The 27,881-nt window shown below is 48.3% G+C and overlaps 3 protein-coding genes and 1 pseudogene across 3 annotated transcripts in view; all 4 read right to left on the bottom strand.

Annotated features, from left to right (window-relative positions):
* DOP1B (DOP1 leucine zipper like protein B) overlaps window positions 1-277 on the bottom strand; it is a 76,074-nt gene extending 75,797 nt beyond the window's left edge. The window contains exon 1 of the mRNA XM_054578183.1: window positions 131-277. The gene's annotated coding sequence lies outside the window, so the exon portion shown is untranslated. The remainder of the gene's footprint in view (window positions 1-130) is intronic.
* A 5,262-nt stretch (window positions 278-5,539) lies between these two features.
* On the bottom strand, window positions 5,540-12,160 carry LOC129072579 (carbonyl reductase [NADPH] 3). The gene is made up of 3 exons (XM_054576092.1): window positions 11,857-12,160; window positions 10,283-10,390; window positions 5,540-5,976 (listed from the first exon to the last, which is right to left on the bottom strand). Exons 1-3 carry the CDS (start codon window positions 12,143-12,145, stop codon window positions 5,540-5,542), a joined length of 834 nt encoding a protein of 277 aa, XP_054432067.1. The 5' UTR covers window positions 12,146-12,160.
* LOC129077239 (uncharacterized) lies at window positions 9,740-9,853 on the bottom strand (annotated as a pseudogene).
* An 8,183-nt stretch (window positions 12,161-20,343) lies between the features above and the next one.
* On the bottom strand, window positions 20,344-22,782 carry LOC129074367 (carbonyl reductase [NADPH] 1). The gene is made up of 3 exons (XM_054578170.1): window positions 22,360-22,782; window positions 21,997-22,104; window positions 20,344-20,908 (listed from the first exon to the last, which is right to left on the bottom strand). The coding sequence occupies exons 1-3, from the start codon at window positions 22,646-22,648 to the stop codon at window positions 20,472-20,474; spliced, it is 834 nt and encodes a 277-aa protein (XP_054434145.1). The 5' UTR covers window positions 22,649-22,782; the 3' UTR covers window positions 20,344-20,471.
* Window positions 22,783-27,881: the final 5,099 nt, after the last annotated feature.

Below are 27,881 nucleotides of genomic sequence, written 5' to 3'. Positions count from 1 at the left end.
CCCACTGCGCCGCTGGAACCCTGCGCAACGTGAGGAGGGACGCCCGCGCCGCCTTGCCGCTCGCGGGCCCGCGGGAGACGCCCCGGCTCCCCTGGCTCCACCGGCGGCCGAGGACGCGAGTCCGACTTACCCACAGCGGCAGCGGCCTTTCTTGGGGGCACGCCCACGGGCGGCGCGGAGGAGCCGGCCTCGTCGGGCAGGAAGAGCGAGCTGCCGCTGCGGCGCAGCCCGGAGCCCGGACGGCGGAGGAAGCGCCGCTCCCAAGCCCTTGGCCCTTAGCTCTAGGAGTAGGGGCGGTACCGGGAGGTGGAGCCTCCGCGCGCGGGGGCGGAGCCGAGGCGGATCCTCTGTACGTGCGGCGGGACTAAGGGCGGGCTCTAAGGGGGCGGGGCAGGTAGGCGGGTCCTCGGCGCGGGGGCGGGGCCAAGGAGTGCCCTCGGTGTGCAGGGATTGGGCAAAAGAAAGAGGCCCGGGGTCGTTAGGTCTTGCGGCAAAACCGCGGGCCTCTCGTGGACGCTTGGGGCGGGGTCCGAAGGCGGGCCTCTGACCCGGGGGCGGATCAGGAGGCGGCACCTCGGCTGCGGAGGAGCTGTGGGGGCGGGTTCTCATGGTGAGTGGGCGGGTCCTGCTAGCTGACAGCGGGGCTCACTCCCACAGCTTACCTGCCGGGGCGAGGGGGAGGGATGTCGCCATCTGCCAGGACAGTCAGCTTGAGCCCGCGCCGCGGGACTATCCCGGAAGACCTCGCACTGGTGGGCGGGGTGGTGGCTCCGCCTCGCGTCTGGAACTCTCCGGACACAGGCAAAGAAAGGGAACCTCGGTTATCGGACTAGCCTGCCGGAGGAAGGGCTTTGGAGTTACAGACAGGAGGACCGTGGGACTCAGGAACGGTGGGGCCCATGGCTCCTGGATCACCTCATCCTTCCCATCACCCAAACTCTCGGGAAGGAGGCGGACCGCAGAGACTTGGGGACTCTGGTTAAGAAGCCTCGTCCCTAGAGGCCGCACCTTTCCGACATCAGAGGAGGTGAAGGAATTAATTCTGAAATGAGCTTGGTTAAGTGCTCTCTGTCTCAGTCGGGGCCTCTGTAACCCCTTCCTGTCATTTTCATGAGCTTTCGGACTTGGCCAGTTCAGACCCACCCTACCTCGTCTGACAGCTGCAGGCCGAGAGGCACCTCGAAGGATGGGCATCAGGTGGAGTTCAACTGAGCACCCGGGTTGCACCAGCTGGGGCTCCCAGCCAACCAAAGCAGTGCCACCGGTTGGTTGTCCTCGTAATTTCTGTGCGGGCCTCTACCGATTTAACCCCTTAAATTCCGTTAGGAATTTTCAGATCTAATCTGAAGCTCCTGAAGGCAAGGCAGTCATGAAAGTTTGGGGGTGAGGTGGGAGTGGGAAGACCACGAACGCTATAAATTGTACAGAACAGTTCTATTCCCAAGGGGATCGATCACCTCCCCCAAATCACCTAGAATATTTTAATACTTTGGGATGCTGGATCTCTGGCCTAGCTGTCTCCAACTCCATTTGGCATATACCAAGTGCCCCAGATGTATATCTACCAGATGTATAATGGTTAACTTTGTATATCTACCAGATGTATAATGGTTAACTTTGGGAATGATCTTAAAGGAGAAGCAGAGAAAAACCAAAGGATTGAGCAGTTAGCAAGAAAAAAAATTAATTTCATGAAAATTGCTTCCCTGATGAAGACATGATAAACTTTGTTTTTACAAAAACAGAGTTGACAAACAATGAGGTTTTGCGAATCCTAGCCACACTCCACACTGTGTTGAACTAATAAGAGATGAAAGAACTGCTTATACTCTCCACTGAATAAGAGAACCAGTCTGTGTCAAAACCACCGGGTACAACTTTGCCCTAATACATTTATGTAAAATAATATTCATGCCTTGTATTTGTGTCACCTATCTCCAAAGAACTCCATGTGTGTAGGAAGTTAATTTAAATTAACTCTGACAAATTCAAGTAGGAGCTATAGTCGGATTTTCGATTGTATGGGAGGTCAATGCCCCTCACTCTGTTGTTCAAGCTCAACTGTATTTTAAACCCATAAAATAGTAACTCCATTTATAACCAGGATTGACAGTAAAGTACAGCATTAAGCTCTGAAAGTTTATTCCTACAAGAAATCTGTTTCTGGGGGTAAGTTGTCTCGTCACACTTAAAAGTCTTCTTAGTTATGTTCATCTGTTTAAGACATGTAAATAGATCAGATTCCTTGCATAATAATACTCAAACTACTCAAAGCATTTCGGATTTAATTTAAATCAGAACTTTAATTCTTACTTCTTTTGACCACGGACAAGGCATTAAAACTCAGAAATGACTAAGAGGCTCTGGCTCAGACTGGCCACCTATTAGAAAGATTGGCCAGGTAGACACATGCTGAGCTTCTGTGTGCAGATACTGGTGACCTTTTAAGCCTGTCTTCTCTAAACTCGATTCTAATCCACCCATCTAGGTAGAAGCCCTGCGTTGCTCTGTATTTGATCCTGTGCCCGCTTGTGACTTGCAGGAACAACTAAACCTTGGCCAGGCTCGTCATAATCACCGGTCTTATTGCCACACTACATCGCTGTTAAGCTTCTTGGTCTGTCACAGTCCTTGTTGCAGTTCAGTAGGTGAGGGAGAAGGCCAAGGCCAGGCCCCAGGTTGATACTGCCTGCGGGCTCGCCACACATGTGTCAACCTAGAAAAGTGTATCACAGAGAATCTGATGTGGACGGAGTCACTGGCTCCACAAAAACACATCTTATGGGATAACCCATTTAAAATGTGCCACTTTTAAACCATATTTCGATTTTCCACTTTCCGGAAAAGTTCACATAGAGGATAATTTGGGGATCTAATAACCACACGGCTTACAAATCACTCACATTCAGTGTATCGCCTCCCTTCATTTTTATACTGAGTTGCCCACTGGTTCTGGACTCACGATGGTGGAGCTGGGTGTGACAAGTGTGAGGTGCCAAGAAAAGCCAGGCAACCCTGCACCAAGACAGACCTGGAGGCGATGCCAGCGCACAGCTCTTAGCTCTGTGACCCTGGCCGGCTACTGACCCTCGCAAGCTTTCCCTTCCTCATTAGAAAAATGACGTTCATACCTACCTTATGGAGAACAGTATCGAGAAAGTCTTAGTGTGCTGTGGGTTCTCAATGTCTGATTCTTTTTTCCTTCTTCCAAGCCTAATTTATTTTTCACTACCGCATACCGTGAAACATTTTTTTCATGCACTTTTGTCAGATTCCCTTGGTTGCAAGAACAAGAGCCCAGTTCAAACCAGCTTAAAAAAAGGGAAATTCCTTTGAAGGATACAGAGCACCTTGGAGTGTGTCTTAGAACCAGGGAGCTCAGGAATGGGCTGAGGCTGGGGAGAGATGCCGCCCTGGGGAGGGGCCGTCTCTCTGCGGGCCACTCTGTAACTGCTTCTCCTGAGAGTCTGATGCCTCCTTCTCTGTCAATGCCTGTCTCCCTCTGCTCCTTGGACCATGTGGGCAGGGTGGGCTGCTCACAGTAGCAGCTCTGAGCTTTCCCTGGTCCCTTCAGCTGGCTCGAGGCGAGCAGGGCAAAGTTACCTTGTGGCTGCTGCTGCTGCAAACTTGGAAAGAGGCAGGGGGCAGGGGGCAGGAGGTAACTCTTGGGAAGACGTTGCTGGGCAGACCATCCAATAAGGACTATGACTTTTTCATAAAAATGAGAAATGCCATTCTGATCAGCAGTTGACAATGAAGAGTTTTCTAAGTGGGCTACATGCTGGTCCAAGAATGTCAAGGTGAGCTTTGGCTAGAGCCACAGAAAGGAGAGAAGGAACAAGGGACTGGCCTGTTGCTTCCTTGTGCACTTCTGGTCTGTGATTGCAAAAGGCTGGCCTGAGGGTGCTGCAGGGCGTCTGTGGTACCATCACCCATCACGCAGGGCTCTGGAAGCTGCTGTGGAGGAAGACCAGAATGGAAAAGGGGTTCAGGAAATGTGTCAAAAGCCATTGAAATGTTTTTAGAGCCATGCAAGAAGTCATTAAAATGTTTTAGGAGCTACGGTCTGAGACGAACATAAGCTGGGTTTAGTCAGGCAATTTAGCGAAGGCTGGAGGAAGTGAAACTCAAGCTGGGTGAGATTCAGACTTCCCCCTGACCGAAGGGGACGGGAAAGTGAAGTATGCGTTGAGAGAGCTAGCCTGGCATTTCGCCATGCTGCCATTGTGAGCTGGGGAGTCCGCAAAAATAAATACCTTGCACCCTGTGGTGGACCAGAAATAACGGGGTCACCTGTGTAGCCCTGGTTCCCCCAAGAAATGAAACCTTGAGTATTTGCATACTTTACTCATTCTCAAATGGAAAACAGTGTTACCCCTTTCTTCTGCAACGCGGTTGCAGGAGCTGTGCCCTTTGTGGTCATAACCGAGTGACAGGGCTGTGGTTCCCCACTGTGAGCAGCCCACCCCGCACTGGGTGAATGTGGGCTTTCTCTCCTGCGCATGGTGCCCATTGTGCCCTGCTGTATTTGTGCTAGCCGCCCCCACTTAGGTCTGGACTCCTTTGCAAACTTTCTGCGCAAGTGTATTTCCTCTCCTTTGCAAGATCCTTTGGTCTCCAAGTCTTTTCTCTACAGGGTACCCCCAGAACCCGCGAGAGGGTTGCAAAATGCATCTGATGTGAAAGCAGTGAACACAGAGTTGCCGTTGTCAGAGAGGCTACAGAATGGGCCCTGGGGAGGCCTCGGAAGAACCACCCCAGGCTATAGGCCAGAGAGAAGCAGAACCAGTTCGGAGGCTACCCCTGCGTCTGTCAGAGCAAAGAGACGGTCTGGACAAAGAGGCCCACGCAGGAACAAGATCAAAGAAGTGGCGGGGCCACCTTGCAGACAATCTGGGAAGAACACGGAATGCAGAGCCTAAAAGGAAAATCTGTTATGGGAGAAATGACGTGCGAGAAGGCAAAAAAAAAGACATTCCTCCTGAGCCCTGCAAACTACATACTGTTAGATTTCATAAGGATATGAACTCATTAAAATGCACTCAAATATAATACAACAGAATGCAAGACGAAGCAGGCGTGCAGAGCTAACAGGGCAACAGAGGCTAAGTCATCCTCCCCACAGAGTCACCAGTGGAGAGACAGCAGAGGACAGCCGGGCACCACACACGGGCCTGCGACCTCTTGCTCTCGCTGGACCAGGGTGCTCCGCGTGGTTCTCAGAAGCAGCAGCAGCAGCAGCAGCCCCTCGGAACCTGGGAGGAGTGCCCATTCTTGGTTCCTGGCTCCGGGCCACGGCACAACACGCCCCCCAGCTGAATCTGATGCCCTCTAACACGCGGCAACCACAGGACTGGCTCCTCCTCTCAGGCTCGAGTCTGGGTTCGGCGAAATCACCCAGCTCGAGTCCTGGACCAGACCCCCCTTCTCCCTGGGCGACCCTAACTGACACCCCTGGGGGACAGGAACACATCAGATGGTGACACTAGAATTCATTCACTCATTCCATTTATTGAGCATTAAGCACCGAAGAAGGCATTCACCAGGTCTGGACGACTTTGTCGCGGACTAGCTGGCCGTGAGGCTCGTTGGCATCTGGGGGCAGGAGAGCCAAGTAGACAGGGGTCTCAGCCCCCTCCTCCGCAGTCCTAGAGCCGTAATCGCCCGCCATGTCGGTCTTCACCCACCCAGGGCAGCACGCATTCAGCAGGATCCTGTCGGCCTTTCTCTTCTCATCCAGGCGTCGGGCCAGGATCCTCGATAAGACCGTGACCCCCAGCTTGGACACCCCGTAAGCCGAGCCGGGCCAGCCTTCCCTCTCGTGCACTTCATTCCTGGCATCCTCCACGAACTTCTTCATGAGGTCCACCAGGTCCTCCTCGGTGAGAGTGTCAGAGCGGAACTTCTCCTGCAGATCTTCGCTGCAGTTTTCCAGCGCTCGGGACCCCTGCAGGCTGCTGATATTCACCACTCTGCCTGAAACAGAACAACAGAAGATAGGAAGGCACGTCACAGAAGGGTCGTCGGTGGACTATGCCAACAATGGACGGCGACTGAGTCACAGCGCAGGTTCACCTGCGAATTACAGACCGTGACCCTAGGAGGCACCCGTGGTGTTCCATATTTTTTCTCTTCTCGTAAAGGGAAGAACACCTTTCCGTCAGGAACAGGGGCTAAAGAGCAGCGATTCCCCATTAGGTGAGGAGGTCTGCCGGAGGATCACCAGGTAGTTTATAAAACGCTCCCACCCTCCTCCCACATGCTCCAGAGGCTTCTAAACCTGCTTTCCTAGAGACAGCTCCTTCTCCCCGAAATTTAACGCTGTCGGGTTTGCACAATCTCCTAGCCTCAAGCCAGGCCCTGGAGACGACCCCTGTCCACCCTTAATAATGGATACTTTCACGCGTGGAGCACACTGATTCTCTACCCTGGTTTTGATTTTCCTTACATTTTAACTGGTTGTTAATAAATAATTAAATGTAATTAATGAGTTAATGCTCATAGTAGCAATAATTCACAGCTAGTAAAGACACAGTTCTGTGCATGAACACACATATGCAGGCCCAAATTATAAAACCATTTGGAGTGTGGGTGGAAATCCAAAATCCAGTGTAGTGTACATGTGAATTTGAATTTATACATTTCATCCAATATATAGAAAAACAACAACTGAAGGGGATTCTTTTCTTACAGTTTTTCTGAATCCATACCCTTTGCATCCAATAGGATAGCTGGGTTTTATTTCCCGTTCTGAGTGGCATTCACCACAAGTACATGACCCCGTATGGGGGTCACTCATTCTGCCCCTGGACAAGAGCACCCCCGGTCCCCCAGGTACCTAGAACTCTCTGTATTTTCTTTCCTTCCTTCCTTCATTACTTCTCTCTCCCTATCTGGTAATATATATGTCCTTCCCAATTTTAGCTTTTACTTGAGACCTACAGAGGAGTTGCAAGAATAGGTCAATAAACACCAATATACCCTTCATCTAAGTTTACCAGTTGTTAACATTTTGCCACACTTAAGACATTTATCATGGTACAACGCTATTGCCTGAAGCAGGGATTTTCAACGGGTGTGCTGCAAGAATTTTTAAAACATGCAACACCTAATTATTCAGTCAGGGGCACTGACTTTTTTCCCCTTAGATTGTCAAATAAAAAAATGACAGCAGCCAACACAGCACTAGCCATCCAGTGGGAATGCCCTGTCTTGAAGCTTAAATATATAGGTCAGATAGTAGAGTTGCATCTTTTGGTCATGTTGCTTAATAAGGTTGTGTCTGGTTGGTTAATTCTTGGTACCAGAAATCCTTACATGCAAGTACAGACACCTGATTTTTTTAAAAGTCATTTTCAAGTGCCCTGGCTGGGGTGGCTCAGTTGGTTGGCTGTTGTTCTGCAGACCGAAAGGCTACAGATTTGATCCTCCGTCAGGGCACAGGCCTGGGTTGCAGGTTTGGTCCTCAGGTTGCGTGCAGGAGGCCCCTGATCAAAGTTCCTCCTTTACATCAATGCTTCTCTCCCTCTTTCTCCCTCCCTCCCCTCTCTCTGGATGCAATAAAAAAAAAAAAAAAAAAAAAAGGAAAAAATTTTAAAAAGTCACTTTGGAGCAAAAAAGGTAGGTAATTAGTATTATTATTTTTTTGTAAATCAATCAAAATTATACCCAGTTTTTTTGGTCAGATTGGCAAAAAATACACTTTTTGGTGTGCTGCAGAATTTTAGTAATTAGTTTATGTGTGTATGAGATGAAAGGATTGAACATCACTGATCTAAGGTATAATCCGACTCAAATGTCCCCAACTGTCTCAGTAGTCTTCCTTTATAGGGTTGTTTTGTTTTCATCCAGGTTCCAATGAGATTATGGATTGCAATTCGTTGACGTATCTCTCTAACCTACTTTTCTCTAGAGAAATTGACCTTTTTGAAGATTCTAGTTTAGGCTATTATTTTGCAGTATTTCCCCCAATCTGGATTGGCCTGATGTTTTCATGATTAGGTCCACTTCAATATTTTGGCCCGGAGCACTACATCGGAGATGTTGTATTCTTCATTATTTTCCAAAGTTTTGTTCTCCGTCACTTGGCTGTTGCAGGGAATTAAATTTAAAAGGGAAAGATAGAAAAGAAAAACAAGTTGCTGGAGCTACCCTATGCCTCTGATGGAAATAAAAAACCTTCTATGAGGAAGAAGTGTCTTTCCTGCTCTGAGGATGCACCTCTGGGCGAGGCCAAGCCGTGACAGTCTCAGCAGCCACTGGGATCCAGTCCGCCCTGAGGCGGGCGCACCCACACGGCCCCACGCCCTCCACCCTTCACCCAGAGCCAGGTGGCTGCACAGGTGCAGAAACACCACCCTATTTCCAGAGAGTGGACAAGCGGCTCCCCCTAGTGGCTTGACACTTGCTCAACGTATTTACTCAGAATCGAACAAATAAGGAAGTTGAGTAACTTTGTTCAAAGTGGTATTATAACCTAGATAAAAGGTGACTTTTAAACCAGGGAGAAAACGACTCCCTACAAATCAAGAGGCAATAATATTCAGCATTTTGCCTTCCAGGTAAACGTGAAGTGTATTGAAAAGTGACAAATGTTCTCAAGGTATTGTAAAGCAGAGAGTCAGCTTTGGGAAGTGCTGTTACAGAGCGAATTAAAGACAGCACCTCATCTGTCCCGGGTTGATCCCTGCACCCCGCCCTCCTCAGATCCCTTTTTTTTCCGAGTGGCTGGATCTCCAATCACTCGGTGCTGCAACCCTTGCTTCACTAGAGTTAATTACCCTGGTTCCACCGAGTCAGCCGAGTGTAGTCAGGGAACCTGGATGCTTCCAGCCCTGTTGCCACCCGGCTGTGTTTGCTTTTATGGGCCTCAATTTCCTTCTCTGAAAGTGAAGGTGTCGGAACGGAATTTCTCCAGTAGCTTGCGGCTTGCGGCTTTCAAGATAATTCTACGATTCTAAAATCCACAGGGAGAAGGCTTCCTGGTACTTGGCTAAGAGACATCCCTACAATGAAACCCTGTGCAGCAGTAAAAAAGCTCTCTGCCCTGATCAGGAAGGAGCCCAAGATGGAGTGAATGAAGAAAACAAGGTGGCAAACACACTTAATGTGCCCTTTTGTGTAAGTAAAAAAAAAAAAAAAGAAAAATGCATTTAGACTTGCTTAGATTTGAATTTAAACCCTGGGCCCTCACCAGCTCTGTGCACCTGTGCCCAAGGCTTCCTTCTGTGTGCAGCACCTGCGGCTCTGCTTGCGGGGTTTCCAGGGTCCCGCCCCAGGGAGCAACCAGCGAAGAGAATTACCCGTGGGGGCTGGAGACGGGAGTTGGGCAAGTTGTGGAGTCGGGGGGGTGGTTCAGGTACAACTCTTCACCGGCAACTTTTTAGATGTTAAGATTTTTGCACTACGGATCATCTGTATTCAAAACGTTAAATTTTAAAAAGCACATTTGTAATAAGAACCACAGAGCTGTTTTCCCTTAGCATCACAGTTGACTTCTGGGAAGAGAAAATCCTCAGGGAAGCAGGCCTTCTCTCCCGCCCCCCCCATAACCCCATCCAACACAGTTGTAATGGAAACTTTGGATTCTTTGTTAATGACAGTTTCCCCCACTAGAGTCTGCGCTCGGAGGGTACGGCTGTCCCCGTCCATTGTGTACCCAGCACTCAGAGTAACAACTGGGTTATGGTAGGCACTCCACAAATATTTGTGGAAAAAGTAATTCAAGTGATTTATTGAACACTTTGGAATGTTGGCAAGATATTTTCTAGTAAATAAAATTTCCCTTTTATTTTTCAATTAGCTATAATCACACCTCGGATAAACCTCATTGGCTATGATACTTGGCAAAGCTAAGATAAAATTTTCTTGTGGGTGTTCTGAATCCGCCAAAGTTTGGCACAAGAAGAAAGGAACACAGGGCAAGTCATCACAAGGCTAGAACAGATACTATCCCCACGTGGCCCCACATGGGTGTGGCCCTGTCACCCTGGGGAGCTGGCGGAGGGCTCACGGAGGTCACAAGAATGCAAGAGGACTTTTAAGACTTGCAATACCTTATTGTTCCAGGATTGGGCTTGTGACATGGGAGACCCAAGAGCTTGGCCATGTGCCATACATACCTTTTAAAGCTACACCTAAAAGGCCTGGGTGAGGAGTCAGATACACTATCCAAAAAAAAAAAAAAAAGCCATGTTCCGTGTTTCCCCCACAGAGAAAGAGCACCCTTGGGTGATTCCTTTGGGAAGCAGATGCAACTCGACAATCCACACGCTGGACTCACCGTGTGGTTTTATCATCGGCAGTAATTCAGTGCAGACATTTCTCGTAGCAAAAAAGTTTGTCTTCAGCGTTATCTCAGCTTGAACGTCAAAGGGTGTTGGATCGTCAACTTTGGAAAGGAGGAGAAAACAAAGAAAAAAAAATCAGGCATTTCCCCCTGGAATTCATATGTCAAAGTGGGCCTTACCTCTCATTAAAAGGGAAAAAAAATTGTTGTAACTTTACAACAATTTTTAAACCAAGAGGTCGGTGGTTCTCAAACTTCAATCACACTCCTGAATCACATGCAAGGCCTGTTAGGACAGCTTTCTGGACCCAACCCCCAGAGTTTGCATTGTTCCCGGGTAACTCTAGGGCTACTGGTCTGCGCTCTTAGGAGCACGGCTTGGAACACAGCTTGGAACACAGCTTCTCGAATTAGAACGGGCAGAGGGGACACCTGGACCCTGTTAAAATGCAGATTCCGATTTAGCAGGCGTGGGGTAAAACCTTAAGTTCTGCGACTCGCAGCGAGAGGCCAGGGTTGCAGGTACTGCTGCTGGCCGTGGCCCACACCTTGAGGGGCAAGGCTTCCAGCGCCCACCCGCCTTGTTCCCCATGGCAGCCCGGCAGCCGGGTGTTTATCCACCAGCCAGTCCGTCAGCCACGGGCTGCAGGGGGTGTCAGCCACCTCCCCCCGCGCTCCCGCAAAGCCCGCAGACTGAGTGGAAGGTGCGCGCGCAGAGCAATGGTGACAATGACGCAAGGCCAAGGGGATGAAAAGTCGTGCTTCACAATAGCTCGTTTTACTCGGTTCTGCCTCTGGGTTTCTCTTCTCCATGAGGTTGTGAGCTAGGCTGGACTGTTATTTCTTTTTACCCTCAGCACATAGCAGCACCATAACTTTCTTAACTGAGTAATAGAGTAAGTAGTCACCTTGATTTCCGCCCTCCCCCACCAAGTCTCGGAAGATGCTACTTAAAACCACCCTTGTATGTTTGATAACAAATACAAGTTCCCCGGGGGAGGGAACAGGCCCGCTTCCTTTAAGCCAGAGCCTATCAAAGCTCTCCATTAAACAAAGTCTCCAGTCCACTAACGTGCAAGTGCGCGCTAATCGGGTCTCAGAGATTCATTTCCTGTCCCGGGCAGATGGCTCCTGGCATCTGTGAATGCGCCTTTTCAAGAAAGCGAAAGCCCAAAGTGAGCTTGGAGACCCTCCGCAGAGAAAATGTTTCTTGCCTTAGATGGAAAGCTGATGAGCTAAGCAGGGCGTGGCCCCCACCCACGAGGCGGTTTACTTGTTGCAAACCGCGGCAGCTGACAGCTCGCCGAGGGCCCTGGGCTTGCACAGGCCGGCCAGCCCGCGGGCCGGCGGGCGGGGCGTGTTGTGCCCAGCGCCTCGGCCCGTTTGGCGCCGAGCGAACCTCTCCCGCAACTCCGGGTAGCGAGGACCCGCTACAGGAGGCTAGAGCTGAAGGTTTCTCGAGGGGCGCACGCTGCCCTTCCGATCTCTCAAGGTGGATGGGCGGGGGCGCCTGCGGCTCGCAGCCCCGCGCCCTTGGGCACCCAGGGACCTCCCACTCCCGCACCTACACTTAAAGGCGATGCCCGCGTTGTTGATCAGCACGTTGAGGCCCCCGTACTCCTTGCGCAGGAAGTCCCGCAGGACGCGGATGCTCTGCAGGTCGTCGATGTCCAGCTGGTGGAAGCGCGGGCTCAGACCCTCGGCCTGCAGCTGCTGCACGGCTGCCTGGCCCCGCGCCGCGTCCCGCGCCGTGAGCACCACGTCCCCCGAGAACTGCCGGCACAGGTCCCGCGCGATGGCGAAGCCGATGCCCTTGTTGGCCCCGGTGACCACCGCCACGCGGCTGCAGGACGACATGACTGCGTGGGAGGCGCGCGGGGCACGTGCGCGGGGAGGGGATGGAGCTGGAGGCCACGGGGAGTACCCGCTACGGAGACCCGGTCACCGTCTGAGAAGCCGCACGGAACTGAGTTCTGGGATTCAGTGCAGTGACTTTGGGCAGTCAGGCTCCGGCCTCGGTCCCTCCCTCCAAGGAGGGGCCTTCTTTTCCCGAGGCTTTCGTAACGCCCGATTCCCGGGTCCGCCCCCTCCCCGCGCTGTGTCCTCCTGGAAACTCCTCTGAGTCAAGCCGTGCCGAGTCTGTCGGTGGAGGGGTGGAGCGGTGGTCGTCTCCCAACACCGGACCGTGATGGGTCGATAGCGTCTAGAGATTCTGTCAGTAGGACTGAAGCAACTATTTTAGGAGAACCCCAAACAGGGCAAAACAAGTGCTGAGTGTTTTTCATGGGTATGCGCCCAACACCCTCTGTGAGATGGGCATGTTTGCGTTTTCCTTAAAATGCAGTGGAATTATTTAGACATGATAACAGCTCCTGGGGACACAGGTCTCATTGCTTGCTTAAGAGAAACTCAAGAGAGAATTAGAGCAAAAAGTCCTATGGGTAGATTTACAGGTCTGCGCAGGGCGCGTTGCTCTGTGTGATGCTCTGTGGTTCCCTGTGCGCCCCCAAGCGGGAGGGGATGCTTATGAAGCTCTTACCGTGCGTTAAGCCTTTTACTGGAATGTTTTTAATTTGATCCTTACATAACTCCTAGGGGTGCCAGGTGTCTGCATTTTAGGTTTGTCCAAGGTGACATACATATATATATATTTCTCCCAGTGAAATCTGTGCACCCACAAAGGTCAGCTGAAAAGGAACTCCCAAAGGTGTGGCAAGGTGTGGATGGGCAATTAAGGGCTTCCGACCCGCCTTCTTGAGTGTAATCTGAATGTGTTTGATCCGAGGGCGTTTCACGGTGACTGGTAGGTTTGTGGAAAGCTTCGATCTCACCATGACTCAGCACCTCCCAGAAGAGAGAGCCAGGCGGTGGGCCTCTGTCACTTGGACTCCACCTTCTCCATCTGGGGAGGTCAGGAAGGCAGGTACCTGCTGTGTGGCAGTCCCCAACTGTGGCTCAACCCCCATTTTTTCCCCTACAGATTATTTGGAACTCTATTTTGAAGACGTGGGGCTATTCAGATTTCTTATTTCTTCTTGACTGAGCTTAACTCCTGCTTTTCAAAAAAAGAAATTAGCGTATTTCATCTAAGTTGTTGACGCTGTTGATATGAAGTTGTTCATCATATGTTCTTATTAATCCATTTCATAGTGGCAATGCCGCCACACTCTCATTCCTGATATTGGTAATTTGTGTCTTTCATATTTTCTTTTCCTGATCTGTCTGGCTAGAGGTTTACCATTTCTTTTTCTTTTCTTTCTTTTCCTTTGTCTCAAGGCACTGGCTTTTGGTTTCATTGGTATTTTTCTCTGGTGATGTTATATTTTTGTTCTAATCTTTATTTCCTTTCTTTTGCTCTCACTGGGTTTTATTTGCTTTTTCTAGTTTCTTACCATGGAACCTGAGGTAACTGATTTGAGATCTTTCTTCTTATACAAGCATTAGGGGCTATTAATTTTCCTTTAAATACTAAGTTAGTGGCAACCCATAAAAATGGATATGTTGTGTTTCAATTTCAATCAGTTTAAAATACTTTTTAATATCTTCTCTGACCATGGGTGTTTAGATGTATATTTTTTTATTTTCCAATTGTTTTGGGATTTTTTAGGTATCTTGTTGTTATTGACTTCTCTAATAATTTAATTTCACTCTAGTCAGAGAACATATTAAGCCTGTGTATGTTTTTTGATAATTTATTTTCCTACAGACCGCCCCTTCAAACCACCAAAGGTTGTACTTAGGACAAGAATTTATCATCCAAATATTAAAATTACAGTGGTCTCCTGCCTTAACGATTTCTAAAGTTCTTTTGTCCATTTGTTCACTGCCATGTGACCCAAACCCAGGTGACCCCCTGGTGCTGAGATGCACGGAGCTATGAAGCAGACAGATAATCAGCACCACAGACTATCTCAGGGATGGACTCAGAAGTGTGCCGTGTGCTGCTACCTCCAAGTCAGAATAACCTGCATTGTATCTGGAATAAACTGTATATTGTTCCTTTTTGCTTTTTTTTATGCAGCTGCTTCCCAATCAGACTTCATCTTTTTTTTAGTTTTATTTTTTTCTTTACCTCCCTCCCTCCATTCACATGCTCATCTATGAAGACTTAAGTTGTTCCAGCTTTGGATAATAACTGCTTTTAGAAACTGTAGTTACAGGAGAACTGGTGCCTGAAATTCAAAATAATTTTTTAAAAGATTTTATGTATTTATTTTAGAGCGACAGGAAGGGAGGGAGAAAGAGAAGGAGAGAAACATTGATGTGTGACAGATACATTGATCGATTGCCTCTTTCATGCCCCCAACTGGGGACCTGGCCAGCAACCCAGGCATGTGACCTGACTGGGAACTGGACCAGTGACATTTCCGTCTGCAGGCCAGCACTCAATCCACTGAGCTACACCAGCCTGGGCCAGAATTTTTTTTTTTTTTTTTAATGGAGCACGTGTATTATGTAGCCATAGTCTTCACTCTAACTTGGTTATGAGACGAAAGCCATTCCTCATGGCTCTAACATGCTGAAGGGCCACCCGAGGGGGAGGGAGGTAGATGCTCAGGTCACTTCAAAGGAAGCAGCATTGTTCTAGCAGCATCCATTCTTGTTTAAACCTTCCACTGTTAGAGACTTGAGGCAACTTCATATCCTTTATACTTATAACTGAGGTGGCTAGAGAGATGGTATTGGACTTACAGCATCAACAGAACAGAAAATGTGATGTATTTCATTCATGTCAATAAAGCAATGACCTATTCTTGTTCGAGAATGGAAACTGGAAATCAAACACCCTTTGTATTCCAAAGTAGGGTCTCAAGTATTTTGAAATTAAGAAAAAAAACCCTTACCTCAGGATGTGTTCATTGATTTTAGAGACAGGGGAAGGGGGCGAGGAAAGAGAGAGGTGAGACTGATTGATTGCCTTTTGTATATGCCCCAACTGGGGACTGAACCCACAACTTAGGTGTGTGCCCTGACCAGAAATCGAACCCGCAACCTTTTGGTGTATGGGACAATGCTCCAGCGAACTAAGCCACGTGGCAGAGCTGTCATTTCATTTAAATTGTTAGGAGGCTTGGAGCTATTAGTTAGGCTGTCTTCCAACACACTGTTTAATATAGCCCTGAATAAATGATGCAAGTTAATGGATGGGTGATTGACTAATAGCTCTGCTAGTGATTGATTTATTTTTTCAATAAATTTGCATAAACCAAAAAACAAAACTGTTTTCTTTGCTTATGTATGAGATAGCAGCAAATAAGTCACATCTTCAGGTTCCACTTCTAATTCTAGTTCTCGTGCTATTTCCACCACACCCGCAGTTACTTCCTCCAATGAAGCCTGAACCCCCTCCCCCAAAGTTATCCATGAGGGCTGGGATCAACTTCTTCCAAGCTCTTGTTAATGTTGCTATTTTGCTCTCTTCCCATGAGTCACAAATGTTTTTAATGGCACCAAGAGTGGTGAATCCTTTCCAGAAGGTTTTCAGTATCCTTTGCCCAGATCCATCAGAGAAATCACTCTTTGGCAGCTCTATCTAGCCTTATGAAATGTATTTCTTTAATAATAAGGCTTGGAAGCTGAAATTACTCCTTAATCCATGGGCTGCAGAGTGGACGTTCTGTTAGCAGCCACAACATTAATCTCGTTGTACATCTCTGTCAGAGCTCTTGGGTGACCAGGTACATTGTCTGTCAGCAGTAATACTTTGAAAGAAAGAATTTTTTTTTCCCCCTGAGCAGTAGGTCTCAGCATTGGACTTAGCATATTTCAGGGAACAATTTTGTGAACAGATGCACTGTCATCCAGACTTTGTTCTTCCATTAATAGAGCAACAGAAAGAGAAGATTTAGCATAATTCTTAAGGGCCCTGGAATTCCTGGAATGATACATGAGCATTGGCTGCAATTTAAAGTCACAGCTGCCTTAGCCCCTGATAAGAGAGTCAGCCTGTCCTTTGAAGCTTTGAAGCCAGGCATTGACTTCTCCTCTTGAGCCAAGAAGCTCCTTGATGGCATCTTCTTCCAATGTGAGGTAGTTTCATCTCCACTGAAAATCTGTTGTTTAGTGTAACCACCTTTGTGAATTATCTTTGCCAATTTTCTGGATAACTTGCTGCAGCTTCGACACAAGCACTTGTTGCTTCACTTGGTGCTTTGACGTTCTGGAGACAGCTGCTTTCCTTAAACCTCATGAACCAACTTCTGCCAGCTTCAAACTTTCTCCTAAAGCTTCTGCACCTCTCTTGAAGGAATTCCTACGAGCCTTGTTAATGGCTGCACTTTGCTCCTGAAGGACTTTCTGGAGGACAGTGAGTGAGCAGAGATGACAGAGAATACTCAGGAAGAAAGAGACCCAAAGAGGTCCCTTAGGAGGGTCTGCAGCTCCCCAGAGACAGCTGAAGTGTGCTGCAGAGCTGGGATAGTGGAGAACTCTTGGAAGGAACATAGCAGAAGAGCTCCCAGCACCTGGAAGGTCGAGCATTACTACTTTTGGTTTGGTGTTTCCCAACTCAAATAGAGTTTTTCTAAGATAAACTCTTAATATTGTGATATGCTTCGGTCTATCTCTTAATACTAAATAGTTCTGCAAAAAAATAGTTTATAAATAACCGTTGGTCAAGGGGAATAAAATGAGGACAAAACCATGAAAATGTGTGTAGTGGCTTTACAGAATGGCTTAGCTGTTCCTTTCAATCTCTCCTCACCCCACACTGGCTCCTCCAAATGTTAGGCATACGTCTGGTACTATTGTTGTGTCTGTTATGTAAATTCTGTATTAAATAGGCTCAATGATCCTGGTGCTGGAAGAGAGCCTTGGCGAAGACCCAGGAGGTGGCCTGTGGCAAGGTCTGGCCCTTTGCCCAGGGCTGCTGAGGGTGATCTTGAACCCCTTGGACTGCCCTGCCTGATAAGACTCTCCTCATTTACTTGGGGGCTTAGGGCCAGGCTCTACAATGTATGTTAACAACATGATTGTGGTGAGGCTACCTGGTATCAGCTGGACCCCTGCAGAGGCTGAAGAGGAAGGTCGGCCAAGGGAACAGGGGGCCATGTTTATGTGACCCACTCTCAACAAAAGCACCTGAAATTGAGTCCTGGTTCCCAGTACTGTGTCATCATCTCACATATTTGCTAGAATAAATCCACATTGTCTGCAGGACTGCACTGAGGTAGGACAACTGGAGCTCCATGCCTGGCCTTTCCTGGGCCCTGTCCAGTGAGAGTCCCCACTGCTGATTTGAATCAATCCGCATCTATAGAATACACTGCCATTTGGAGTGTAACAGCTTTCCTGAGGTCTGAATCCTGATAATGGTTATTGAACCTGAGGGTGGTCTTGGGGACCCCCTGAACTTGTAAAAACCAAGTGGTATTTATTTCAGGTATGTACGGTTGGTTTAGCATCTAGAAACCAACTGATGTATTTAATATTCTCTGTCAGTAGAGTAGAAAGGAAAGCCCATGTGATCAGATGCAGATTTTAGGGCCCTAGTGAATTGGTGGTAGTGAATGCCCACTAACCTGAGTAAGGTCACTCCGAGGGAGGGAGGGGGTGCCCGGCATGCGATCCTTGGGGGCACGGGCAGTGACTGGTCTCTCTGAGGCAGCTTCTGAACAATGGCCTGAGGGTAAGGAAGAGCCTCTTGTAGCCCTGGCCAGATAGCTCAGTTGGTTAGAGCATCTTCCCCTTAGGTTGGAGGTTTGATCCCCAGTCAGGGCACATAAAGGAATCAACCAATTAAAGCATAAAGAAGTGAAACAACACATCTGCATTCCTCTCTGCCTCTGTCTCTCTCCCTCTCTCCTTCCTCTCAAATCAATTAAAAAAAAATTTAAAAACTAGAGCCAGCTGTGCAGAGACTGGTGGGCCGAGTGTATACCTGAGTCCTGTGGCCGAAGGGCCCAGGTCCAGCAGAGACACCAGAAGGCCGTGGAGCTGAGCAGGGAGCAGGAGCAGGGCCTGGGACCCGGTCGGAGACAGGCAGGACCAGGTCGTTCCACAAGCTCCACAGCCACGGCTCCTCCTGACTCACCTCGGGGTTTCATGACCGCAGGAGGCCCGTGCAGTCGCCTCGGGTACCACAAAAATTTGTTTTTATCATCACTTCTGCTTGAATACGAAACGGTATGTGACCATCATCTTACAGGGGAGAAGGTGAGTGGCGTTAATAAATCATATTCATGTGGTAAAATCCCATAGAATTATATAAAACATTTTTTTGCAAGTAAAAGCTGGTTAATTCGAAGTAATGCCTGGCTGTAGTTCACAGCGTTGTGCCAATGTCAAAGTCACGGCTTGTTTGTTTTGCAGAGCTGTACAGCAGTACTGCTCAAGATAGGCAAAGCATGCCAAATGTGTGCCATGCTTTGCAATTTCTTGTTTGTTTTCTTCCAAGTAAGTTAAACATTCAACAAACTGCTCTAAAGTACAATCAGAGAAAATGTGCAAAACTCTGGAGGGTGTCCCTAAGAATCTGATCCTGGAAATGCAAAGACCCTCTGGTTGGAAAGGCTTTCCAGCTGCTGAGGTTTCTGCTGTCCCTGTGGCCTCCAATCCTTCCTAGGGGGTCTGTTCTAGATCCCAGAAGCCACTGCCTCAGCAGCCCCGACCCCCGGCCAGTCCCCCTCCTGAAGACTGTCTCCTCTCTGAGCTGGCAGGCACTTAATGGGGAGGAAGAGGCCCGCATTGTTGACTAGCACGTTGAGCATTCCCAACCCCCTTGAGCAGGGAGTTGGGCAGGGCTCTGAAGCTCTGTAGATTGTTGACGTCCAGCTGGTGGAAGCGTGGGCCCAGGCCCTCAGCCTGCAGCTGCTGCATGGCCACCTGGCCCCGTGCCTCCTCCCATGACATGAGCACCACGTTCCTCGAAACTGCTGGAACAGGTCCCCGCACAACGGTGAAGCCGATGCCCCTGTTGGCTCCGGTGGCCAGCACAAGAGAGCAGAATGACAAGGCTGGGTGATGGCGTGGGGGAATCTGAGCAGAGAGCACAGTGCTGGGGGCCAAGGGGGCTGGCAGGTGTTGTCTTGCTCTGTGGTGACCCCGGCGAGCAGCAGCACACGACTGAATTCTGGTTTCCAGGGCCGTGACTGCTGGACACAGAGGCCCGCCTTTGTGCCTCCCTCCAGGGAGGGGCTGAATGTGCCAGGTTCACGCCCGTCACCAATCCCATGCCCGTGATGTACTTTGGTCGCAAGCAGCACACACAGCCCTCTTTGATCCCAGCTGCGCCCAGCAGCAGGTGGGGGTGGAGAGGGGCGCTCCCCCACAACACTCTGGTTGGCGCCGATAATCGAGGGCTGGAGACGGATGGCTGCTGAACTGAAGAAACTACTTTGGGAACCCCAAAAGGTGAAAAAGAGTTGTGCAGGGTCATTGTTTTGGGCTTGGGCCCACTGCCCACTGCAGAATGGGAATGGTTGCTTTTCCTAAAATGCAATGCAATATTTAGACAAGGTCATTGCTTCTAAGGACATACAATAGACCCCCCTCCTTTCTACTACAGAAACCCATCCTGTGTTTACTTCCCGTGCGGGCAAGGCTCCTCCCGCTGATGCCCAGTACGCCCCCTAGTGGGAGGGAGGGTGTATGACACTCTTACTCTGTGCTAAGCCACTGAAGGCCTGCGTACCATGGTTACATAATCCCTGTTTGTTTCAAGAGCCTGCATTTTGGTGTGGTCCCGGTCACAGGTATTAGAGAGATACACAAAACCCTACCCTGCTCACTGGTTATAAATGGCCCGTGGCTACTTTCAAGCTGCAACAGCAGATCTGAGTAGTTCCAAGAGAGACTGTGGCCTGCAAAGCTGCAAGTATTCCCTCTCTGGCTCCTTCTAGAATGTTTGTGGCTCCTGAGTCATGCAGTCCCTTCCTTGACTCAACTTTTAGGTCTGTTAGATTTCTGAGCGGCTTTAGCGTGTAAGGAATGTGCACGAAGGCTCTATGGGGAGAACAGTTAAATCATCTGCTGGTTTTGATTCATTATTCTCATCTACTCCACTCTTTGTCCTCCTGTAGCACAGAAAAAAAACCACAAGACTCGCAGGATTAGTAGCCAGCCCAAACAATGCTTTACGGAGATATATTTTTTGGGTAGAAATTACGTGACAGCGTACAGGTTCTTTTGGTCAGCTCAGGACAGACCACATAATGGGGCCTATGGAGGGAGCCAGGAGAGGGGCTCACCACGGCTGAACCTCCTTCTCCGAAACGAACTGCCCATGAGGCCCCTCCGCTGTCGAGGGTAGAAGGGCCAAGTACACAGGGGTCTCTGCTCCCTCCTCCGGGCTCTTGGTGGCTTTGGGACCGGCCATGTCGGTCCTCACCCACCCTGGACAGCAGGCATTCAGGAGGATCTTGTCCCCCTTCCTGCGCTCGCTCAGGTGCCTGGCGTGGATTCTGGACAGGACCGTGACGCCAATTTTCGAGACTCCATAGGCGGTGTTGGGCCAGCCCTCCTTCTGGTGCACCCCGTTCTTTGTATCTTCCACAAACTTGTTCATGAGCCCCACCAGCTCCTCCTCGCTGATGGTGTCACTTCGGAACTTCTGCTGCAGTTCTGGGCTGCAGTTTTTCAGAGACCTGAGACTCACAAAGCTAGACACATTCACAACTCTTCCTGAAACACAGCAGAAATCGCTACATAGAGAGGCACGCACGAGAACGCTGGCTGCCAAATCTGCTGGGGTTTTCGACCAGGGAATTTCCACTGGAGAAATTTCTAGCATGCTATGAGCATAAATGAAGACGGCTTCTGTGAGTGAAGGACATGAGACAACCTAGAAACCTGTCCTACCCATCACGTCTCAGATGGTGTCAGAGAGCTGTTTTAACGAGGGCGTTGCATGCCCTGAAGTTCCGTAAGAAAATGGAAATGGTTTATACAGAACACGTTAAGGGGACGATACAGAGGTGCTCATTGCGTTCAGGCGTAGACAGCCCCTTTTCCCCAAAGACTGTTTTGGGGAACACCTGAGGATCTTTCGGTCACCTGGGCAGGGCTCTGAACAGCTGTCTATAGACCAAAAAGAGCAGTTCTGAGGTGAATGGACAACATCCAGTTTGGAAGGCTGCTCTTCTTATCGAGGGAGGTAAAAACAAATTACCGTATTTTGCCGGGTATAATGTGACTGGTTTTGCTCAAATTTTTGAGGGAAAAAATAGGATGCGCATTATACATGGGTAGTGCCTGAAATACCTTGTATCTGTTCTTAGGTGTTATAATTACTTGTTACATAAAGTTTCTTGGACCGTAATATGTTCAAAAGTAAAAGCTAAAATTTCTTTCTAATACAAAAAGCAAGTATCTAAATATAAATAAACAAAAAAAATGTATTTAAAATTCATTAAAAAAATTAAAACGAAAGACTTTTTTTCCTGAAAGTCTGGGCCAAAAACAGGAGTGCAGAGTATTCATGGGGCATGCATTGTACACGGCAAAATCTGGTAGTTCTGGGGGCTGAACTGCATGCAGTTTTCTCCACGCTTGGACTTTGATCAGCGTGGGAGCAGGCGGGTAAGTGGACGCAGGCAGCCGCAGCCATGGATGCAGGGGCGGGAGAGCTGTTGGCACAGGCCTCTTGCACCCTCTCAGCACACAATGCCAAGGACCGTTCTCTCCGCCAGCGAGAGAGACAAAGATTGCAGGTGGTGACAGCGGAGAGACCTGGAGGAAACGGGACTGGGAGGGCTCACCCTCAGACTCACCTTGGGGTTTCATGAGAGGCAGGAGCTCTGTGGAGATGTCTCGGGTACCAAAAAAGTTTGTTTTCATGGTCACTTCTGCTTGAATGTGAAACGGTGTGGGGTCATTAACTTGAAGGAGAGAAGGTGAGTAGAGTTAATAGACAGTAGGGTTTCCAAGGGAAGGTTCGAAGGTCCGTTTGGACGGAAAGCACTCAAGTTTCTCTCGCACTTTGATCAACAGTCCCCTCCCCCTCTTACTTCCCTAGAGAGCCGTTCTGCACCCCATGGGTATCAAAAGCCCCACCGATTCCCCGACAGATCCAGCCCAACCCTGGCTGCAGGTGCTCGGGGTGACTCCTCCCCTGCGACCACCCAGCCCCTTACCCTTGAAGGCGATGCCCGCGTTATTGACCAGCACGTCCAGGCCCCCGTATTCCTTGCGCAGGAAGTCCCGCAGGACGCGGATGCTCTGCAGGTCGTTGATGTCCAGCTGGTGGAAGCGCGGGCTCAGACCCTCGGCCTGCAGCTGCTGCACAGCTGCCTGGCCCCGCGCCACGTCCCGCGCCGTGAGCACCACGTCCCCCGAGAACTGCCGGCACAGGTCCCGCGTGATGGCGAAGCCGATGCCCTTGTTGGCCCCGGTGACCACCGCCACGCGGCTGTAGGACGACATGGCTCGGTGTGGAACGCGTGAAGTACTTGCGTGGAGAGCGGATCCTGCCACGGGTGCCAAACCGCGTGGGGCAGCCCACAGCTTGCACGACACCTCCGTGCGTCTGGGCGTCTGGGTGTCTGGCGCTCGCTCTGCGCAGGGCGCCCAGAGCCGTCCAGCCAGGCGCGCAGGCGCAGGCGCAGTCGCTGGCCCCGCCCCTCAGGGCGTGGACTCCCGTGGTCCTGCAATGTAAACAAGGGCTACCTGGCAGGTTTACAAGAGGGGCGGGCTGAAGTCTAAGGCGGTTGGCTGCCGGCCGCTGTCCGTCAGCAGAGAAGTATTCTGATGGGTCGCGTGACTACAGTTCAGCTGCGCCGCGAGCCCCGGTTTTCCAAGCCTTTTTTTTTTCCGTATTTTCCTAACCAAGCCCTCACAGTTGTGCTTGAAGAAGTGGAACGTTGGTACAGACTTTTTCGCCCCCGATGTTTTAAAAAATATAGCTCGAAAACTAAAGTCTCTGGAACTGGAGCTGTGGAATAGCTAGGAGGTATGACGGGCTCGTGTGTGTTGATCTGTCTCCTAAGTATGTGAAAGCAAAGCTACCGGCTTATCCTTGGCTGGTTTTCACCCGACAGTGGGCGATGTTTGCTAAATCATCACAGGATTACTTCCCTGGACCAGCGGTTTTCAGCCGGTGTGCTGCAAGAACCTTTAAAAGGGGCAACCTATTTACCTGTATTTTGCCGTGTGTAACGTGCACCCACGTTTTTGGCCCAAACTTTAAGGAAAAAAAAAGTCTTTCGTATTTTTAAATTCAGTCATTTATATTTAGATACTTGTTTTTTGTATTATAAAGGAATTTTATCATTTATTTTTGAACATATCATGGTACAAGAAACTTTATGTAACAAGTAATTACAAAACCTAAGAACAGATTTCAGGCACTACCCAGGTATAACGTGCATCCTTTTTTTCCCCCTCAAAAATTAGCACAAAAAGTGCCCATTACACATGGCAAAATACGGTAGTCAGGGGCACTGACCAATTGTCGTTAGACTATCAAATAAAAAAATGACAACAGCCAACACAACAATAGCTGTCTAGTGTGAATGAATCAAAATTATACCTATTTTTTTTGTCATAATGGCAAAAACCTACTTTTTGGTGTGCCACAGAATTCTGGTAATTAGTTCGTGTGTGCCCTGAGATGAGGAAGGTTGAAAGTCACCGCCCTCGACACTTGCAAGGTCATAGAATTACCTGGATCTACGTCCTCAGGTGTGTAGGGGCCAGGTAGCTTTGCAGCCATTTTTCACACTCAAAATACCTAGGATGCATCTTGTTATCTCCATTTTTAAGTGCAGAAGTGGATTCTCAGAACGTTCAAAAATTAGTTGAGATAGGAAATTAATTTTCTTCCTTCCTATTTAGTACTTACAACAGAGGAAATAGGGGACTATAAAACCAAGTTTCTTTTGCGTGCTGTCCCTTATGGTAGCCACAAGTGGTCACTTTAAGCCAAACAATACAACAGAATTCAGTTCTTCAGCCGCACTAGCTACACTTCCAGCGCTCACACGTCACATGTGTGCGGCCGCTGCGCTGGACAGCGCGGATGTCCAACGTTTCTGTCGCAGTAGGAAGCTCTGCCGGAAAGCTTGCCGTAGTTTCATGGCAGGTGTTCAACCAGCTCAAAAACCTAAAATCAATAATTAGGGTGTGGACCCTTTGGTTTTTTGACAAACTTTTTATTGAGATAACTGTAGATTCACATGCAGTAGTAACAAATAATAATGAGATTCCTTACATTACACCCATTTTTGCTCAACGGTAAGATTTTGCAAAACTATAGTACAATATCACAATCAGAATATTGATATCCAAACAATCCAGGCACCAATCATTCGAATTTCCTCAGTTTTACTTGTACTTGTGTGTGTTCTTATGTGTATTCGGAGCTATACAGCTTTATCACGTGTAGGTTTGTACGTCCCCTACTGTAGTCAAGGCAGAAAACATTTCCATGAGCGCAAGCATCGCCCCTGTTGCTCTTTTATAACCACACACGCTGTCTCTTGCCTTCCACCCCGAGCCCTACATCCTGGCAACCGCTGATCTGTTCTCCATTTCTAAAGTTGTATTATTTCAAAATGTGACATAGATGGAGTCACACAGTATGGGACCTTTTGGGATATATTTTTAAATCAGGATAATTTAAGAGCTTTGTTTTGGACTTCCTTATCCAAGTTTGTGCTCTGTCTGTGACTTGCTGGGCTCCTCCCACACCACGGGCTGTTTTCTTCCGTGGGCGGGGCGAGCCGGTGCTGGAAGGGCTGGGACGGCCCTGGACAGGGGGCTCGCTGGTTAGAGCGTCGTCGCAATACATTACGGTTGTGGGTTTAATCCCTGGTCAGGGCACGTACGAGAATCAGCCAATGAACGCATAAATACGTGGAAAAACAAATCACTGTTTCTCTCAAATCAATAAAAAATTTAAAAAAAGAAGGATGTGAATTAAACTAAGAGGGCCGCTCAGCCACAGCACATGGTGCGGGGGGGACCACGGACATGGAGGGGTCTGCTGTTCCAAGGGGCATATTGTAAGGGGGCGACGAATCACGGTTTTCAGCCTGATTTGTTGATTATTTTGGTACTGGCAGCAACACAAGAATTGGCAGGTCAGTAGGGCAAGATGCTCCAGAAAGTACAACATATAACATATCTTGTAGTAATAAGAATTTAGCATATAAGTGGCATTAACAATTAATGGGGGAAAGGAAGAATTATTCCAAAAATGGCACTGACGAAAGGGAGTAATGAATGGTTGGAAAGAAAAAAAAAAAGAGATACAACATATGCCAATTAATTTCTAAAGAGAGAAAAAAGTGCTTTCTCACTTTTAAAATTATTGTTACTTAAAAACCATAAAACAAGTCTAAGAAAGCTTAAAGTGTGTATTTTTCCATATGGGAAAAGGATATTGTAAACAAGGGAACAATCACAAAGGAAAACACTGATGGATTTGACTATGGGAAACTGAAAATTTAAAGCCAGTGAGTTAAGCTCCACTTGGATCATTTTGTATCTCTTTTCCTCTGTCAAATCTGGGTCTTCATCCTGATGATGTGTTTGAACCCCTTCGCCCCCCGCCCCCATACATAGTCTCTTGTCTGGGTTCTGAACAACTTTCAAAATAAAACAAAAAGATAAAAGTGGAGGCCCAGATCCCTGTTATTACTGCTAATGGCTAACTTAGAAGATAATCCTTCAGTTGTGAGAGTTAAGTCTGAGATCACCCTGGCTGCTTTATAGAGCAAGAATTTTATCACATCACATCAGGTAAATTGTGGAATAAACTCACATGTTTACTACTCACTGGTTCGAAGCAGTTATTTCATTTGTCTTAAGAGTTCCATGGTGTCTTTAAAATAAAAAAATGTGGGAAAACAGTATTGTTAAATGATAAACTATTAAACTCTCAGGGTCTTCTGTTGCCCATGACTATTCAACCTCATAGAACTCAACTTGGCATTGGCTTTGCTCCTTACACTTTGTTTAGAGTATTCAGTAAATCTTTCTACCTGGGTAGCACATGGAGTTGGAGTCTGGGAGTCAAATTGTGGCTGAGTTGCTTAGTAGATAATTAACTCCAAACAATTTACTTAGCAGGGCCCTTGCTGGTGTGGCTCAGTGGACTGACCGCCAGCCTGCAAACCGAAAGATTCCCTGTCACGGCACATGCCTGTGTCGCTTGCCAGGTCCCCAGTTTGGGGGCATGTGAGAGGCAACCGATTGATGTATCTCTCACACATTGATGTTTCTCTCCCTCTCTTCCCCACTCTCTAAAAGAAAAAAAAAAGGAAGGTAAAGTGGTAAGAACAGACCCGAATCAGTAATATACTCCTGCACTAGGGAAGAGGGTCCACTGAACTGAACTTGGATTTGTACAGAGGTGACTGGGCTCTTCAAAGGGAGGGTGAGGGAGGAGGGAGGGGGATCAGGGGGGGCTTGAGTAGAGCCAGGAAAGTGAAAAATGCCTAATGAGTGTCAATGCTCATTAGCCCAGCTGTATGGCTGAATTCCTGATGGGAGACAGAGGCCCTATTCCTTCTGGTAACTACATTTCAAAGGAATGGCTTTCAGGTCCTTGAGAAAGACACTCCAGAGTTGTAGGAGATACAGAGTATCTCAAATGCAGAGAGCAAGGATTCTCACAGTGCAGTGTAAGCCTTTTTAGTCAATGTTCCAAGGAGTGGCAGCAAGCATAGAGTGTTGCCTAGAAGAGTAAATTCTTCCGGCTGCTTTGAGCTCTTTAAGGGCTGGAGTCATCCTTGGGAAACAGACCTGGGGCTGTTAGAATCTATGTTAGCGCTTGTTTACATTTTTGAATGGAGGTGGAGGAGGCAGGGGCTGGAGTGGATGAAACCATTCACGCCCGGTCTGTAGATTGCGTAGGCTGAGGTTGAGATCTCACGGAGGTTTGGTCAGGGAATCTTTGTCGATTCCCACCTAGAAAATGGGAGTATGTATGACCTTCCTTCCTCATAAAAGGAAAATACCCATTTTATCTGCCCCGTTTCTTCTTGTCTTGAATGTATTTGTGTGAGAACGTGGTGAGTGGAGCTGCACCAACTACCTTGAGACCATGGGGAGGCAAAGTAAACCGTGACTAGCCAGCTCCCTACGGAGGGTGCTGTGTGAAAAATTAGAAAGAACTTTGATCTGGGATGACATCACTGACTCTTGGGTCCACGTCTGGAATAATCTATTTCTAACCACCCCCCCTTTCTTTTCAATACATTTCAAATTTTAGAATAGATTTGTTGAAGAGTTGCAAATGTAGTACAGAGAATTCCAATATACCCCTGATCAAATTTCCCTATTATTAACCATCTCACTGTGGTGGTTCATTTGTCACAACTAAGAAACTATCATTGGAACAGTAGTAATAACTAAGCTTCATGTTTTATTTCAATTTTACTAGTTTTCCCCAATATCCTTTTTCTATTCGAAATTCCCTGCAGAATTTCACATTACAGTTAACCGTCTTTCTCCTTAGTTTCCTTTGGTTTATGACAGAGTTTACTTGTGTTCCACAACCTTTGACAGATTTTAGTAGTGATCAGGTGTTTATGGGTTTGTTTGATGTTTTTCTCAAGGAAGAATTGGGGTTATGAGGTTTTGGAAAGGACCACCACAGAAATAGAGCCCCTCCCTACATCCCGGGCATCCTATCAACTTATTTCACTGAGGA

This window comes from Pteronotus mesoamericanus, unplaced genomic scaffold (assembly GCF_021234165.1).
Source record: "Pteronotus mesoamericanus isolate MK-2021 breed Mesoamerican mustached bat unplaced genomic scaffold, CSHL_Meso_final contig_116, whole genome shotgun sequence".
Taxonomy (NCBI): Eukaryota; Metazoa; Chordata; class Mammalia; order Chiroptera; family Mormoopidae; genus Pteronotus; species Pteronotus mesoamericanus.
Note: the sequence above shows the minus strand (reverse complement) of the source record. Positions and strands in the feature narration are given on the sequence as shown.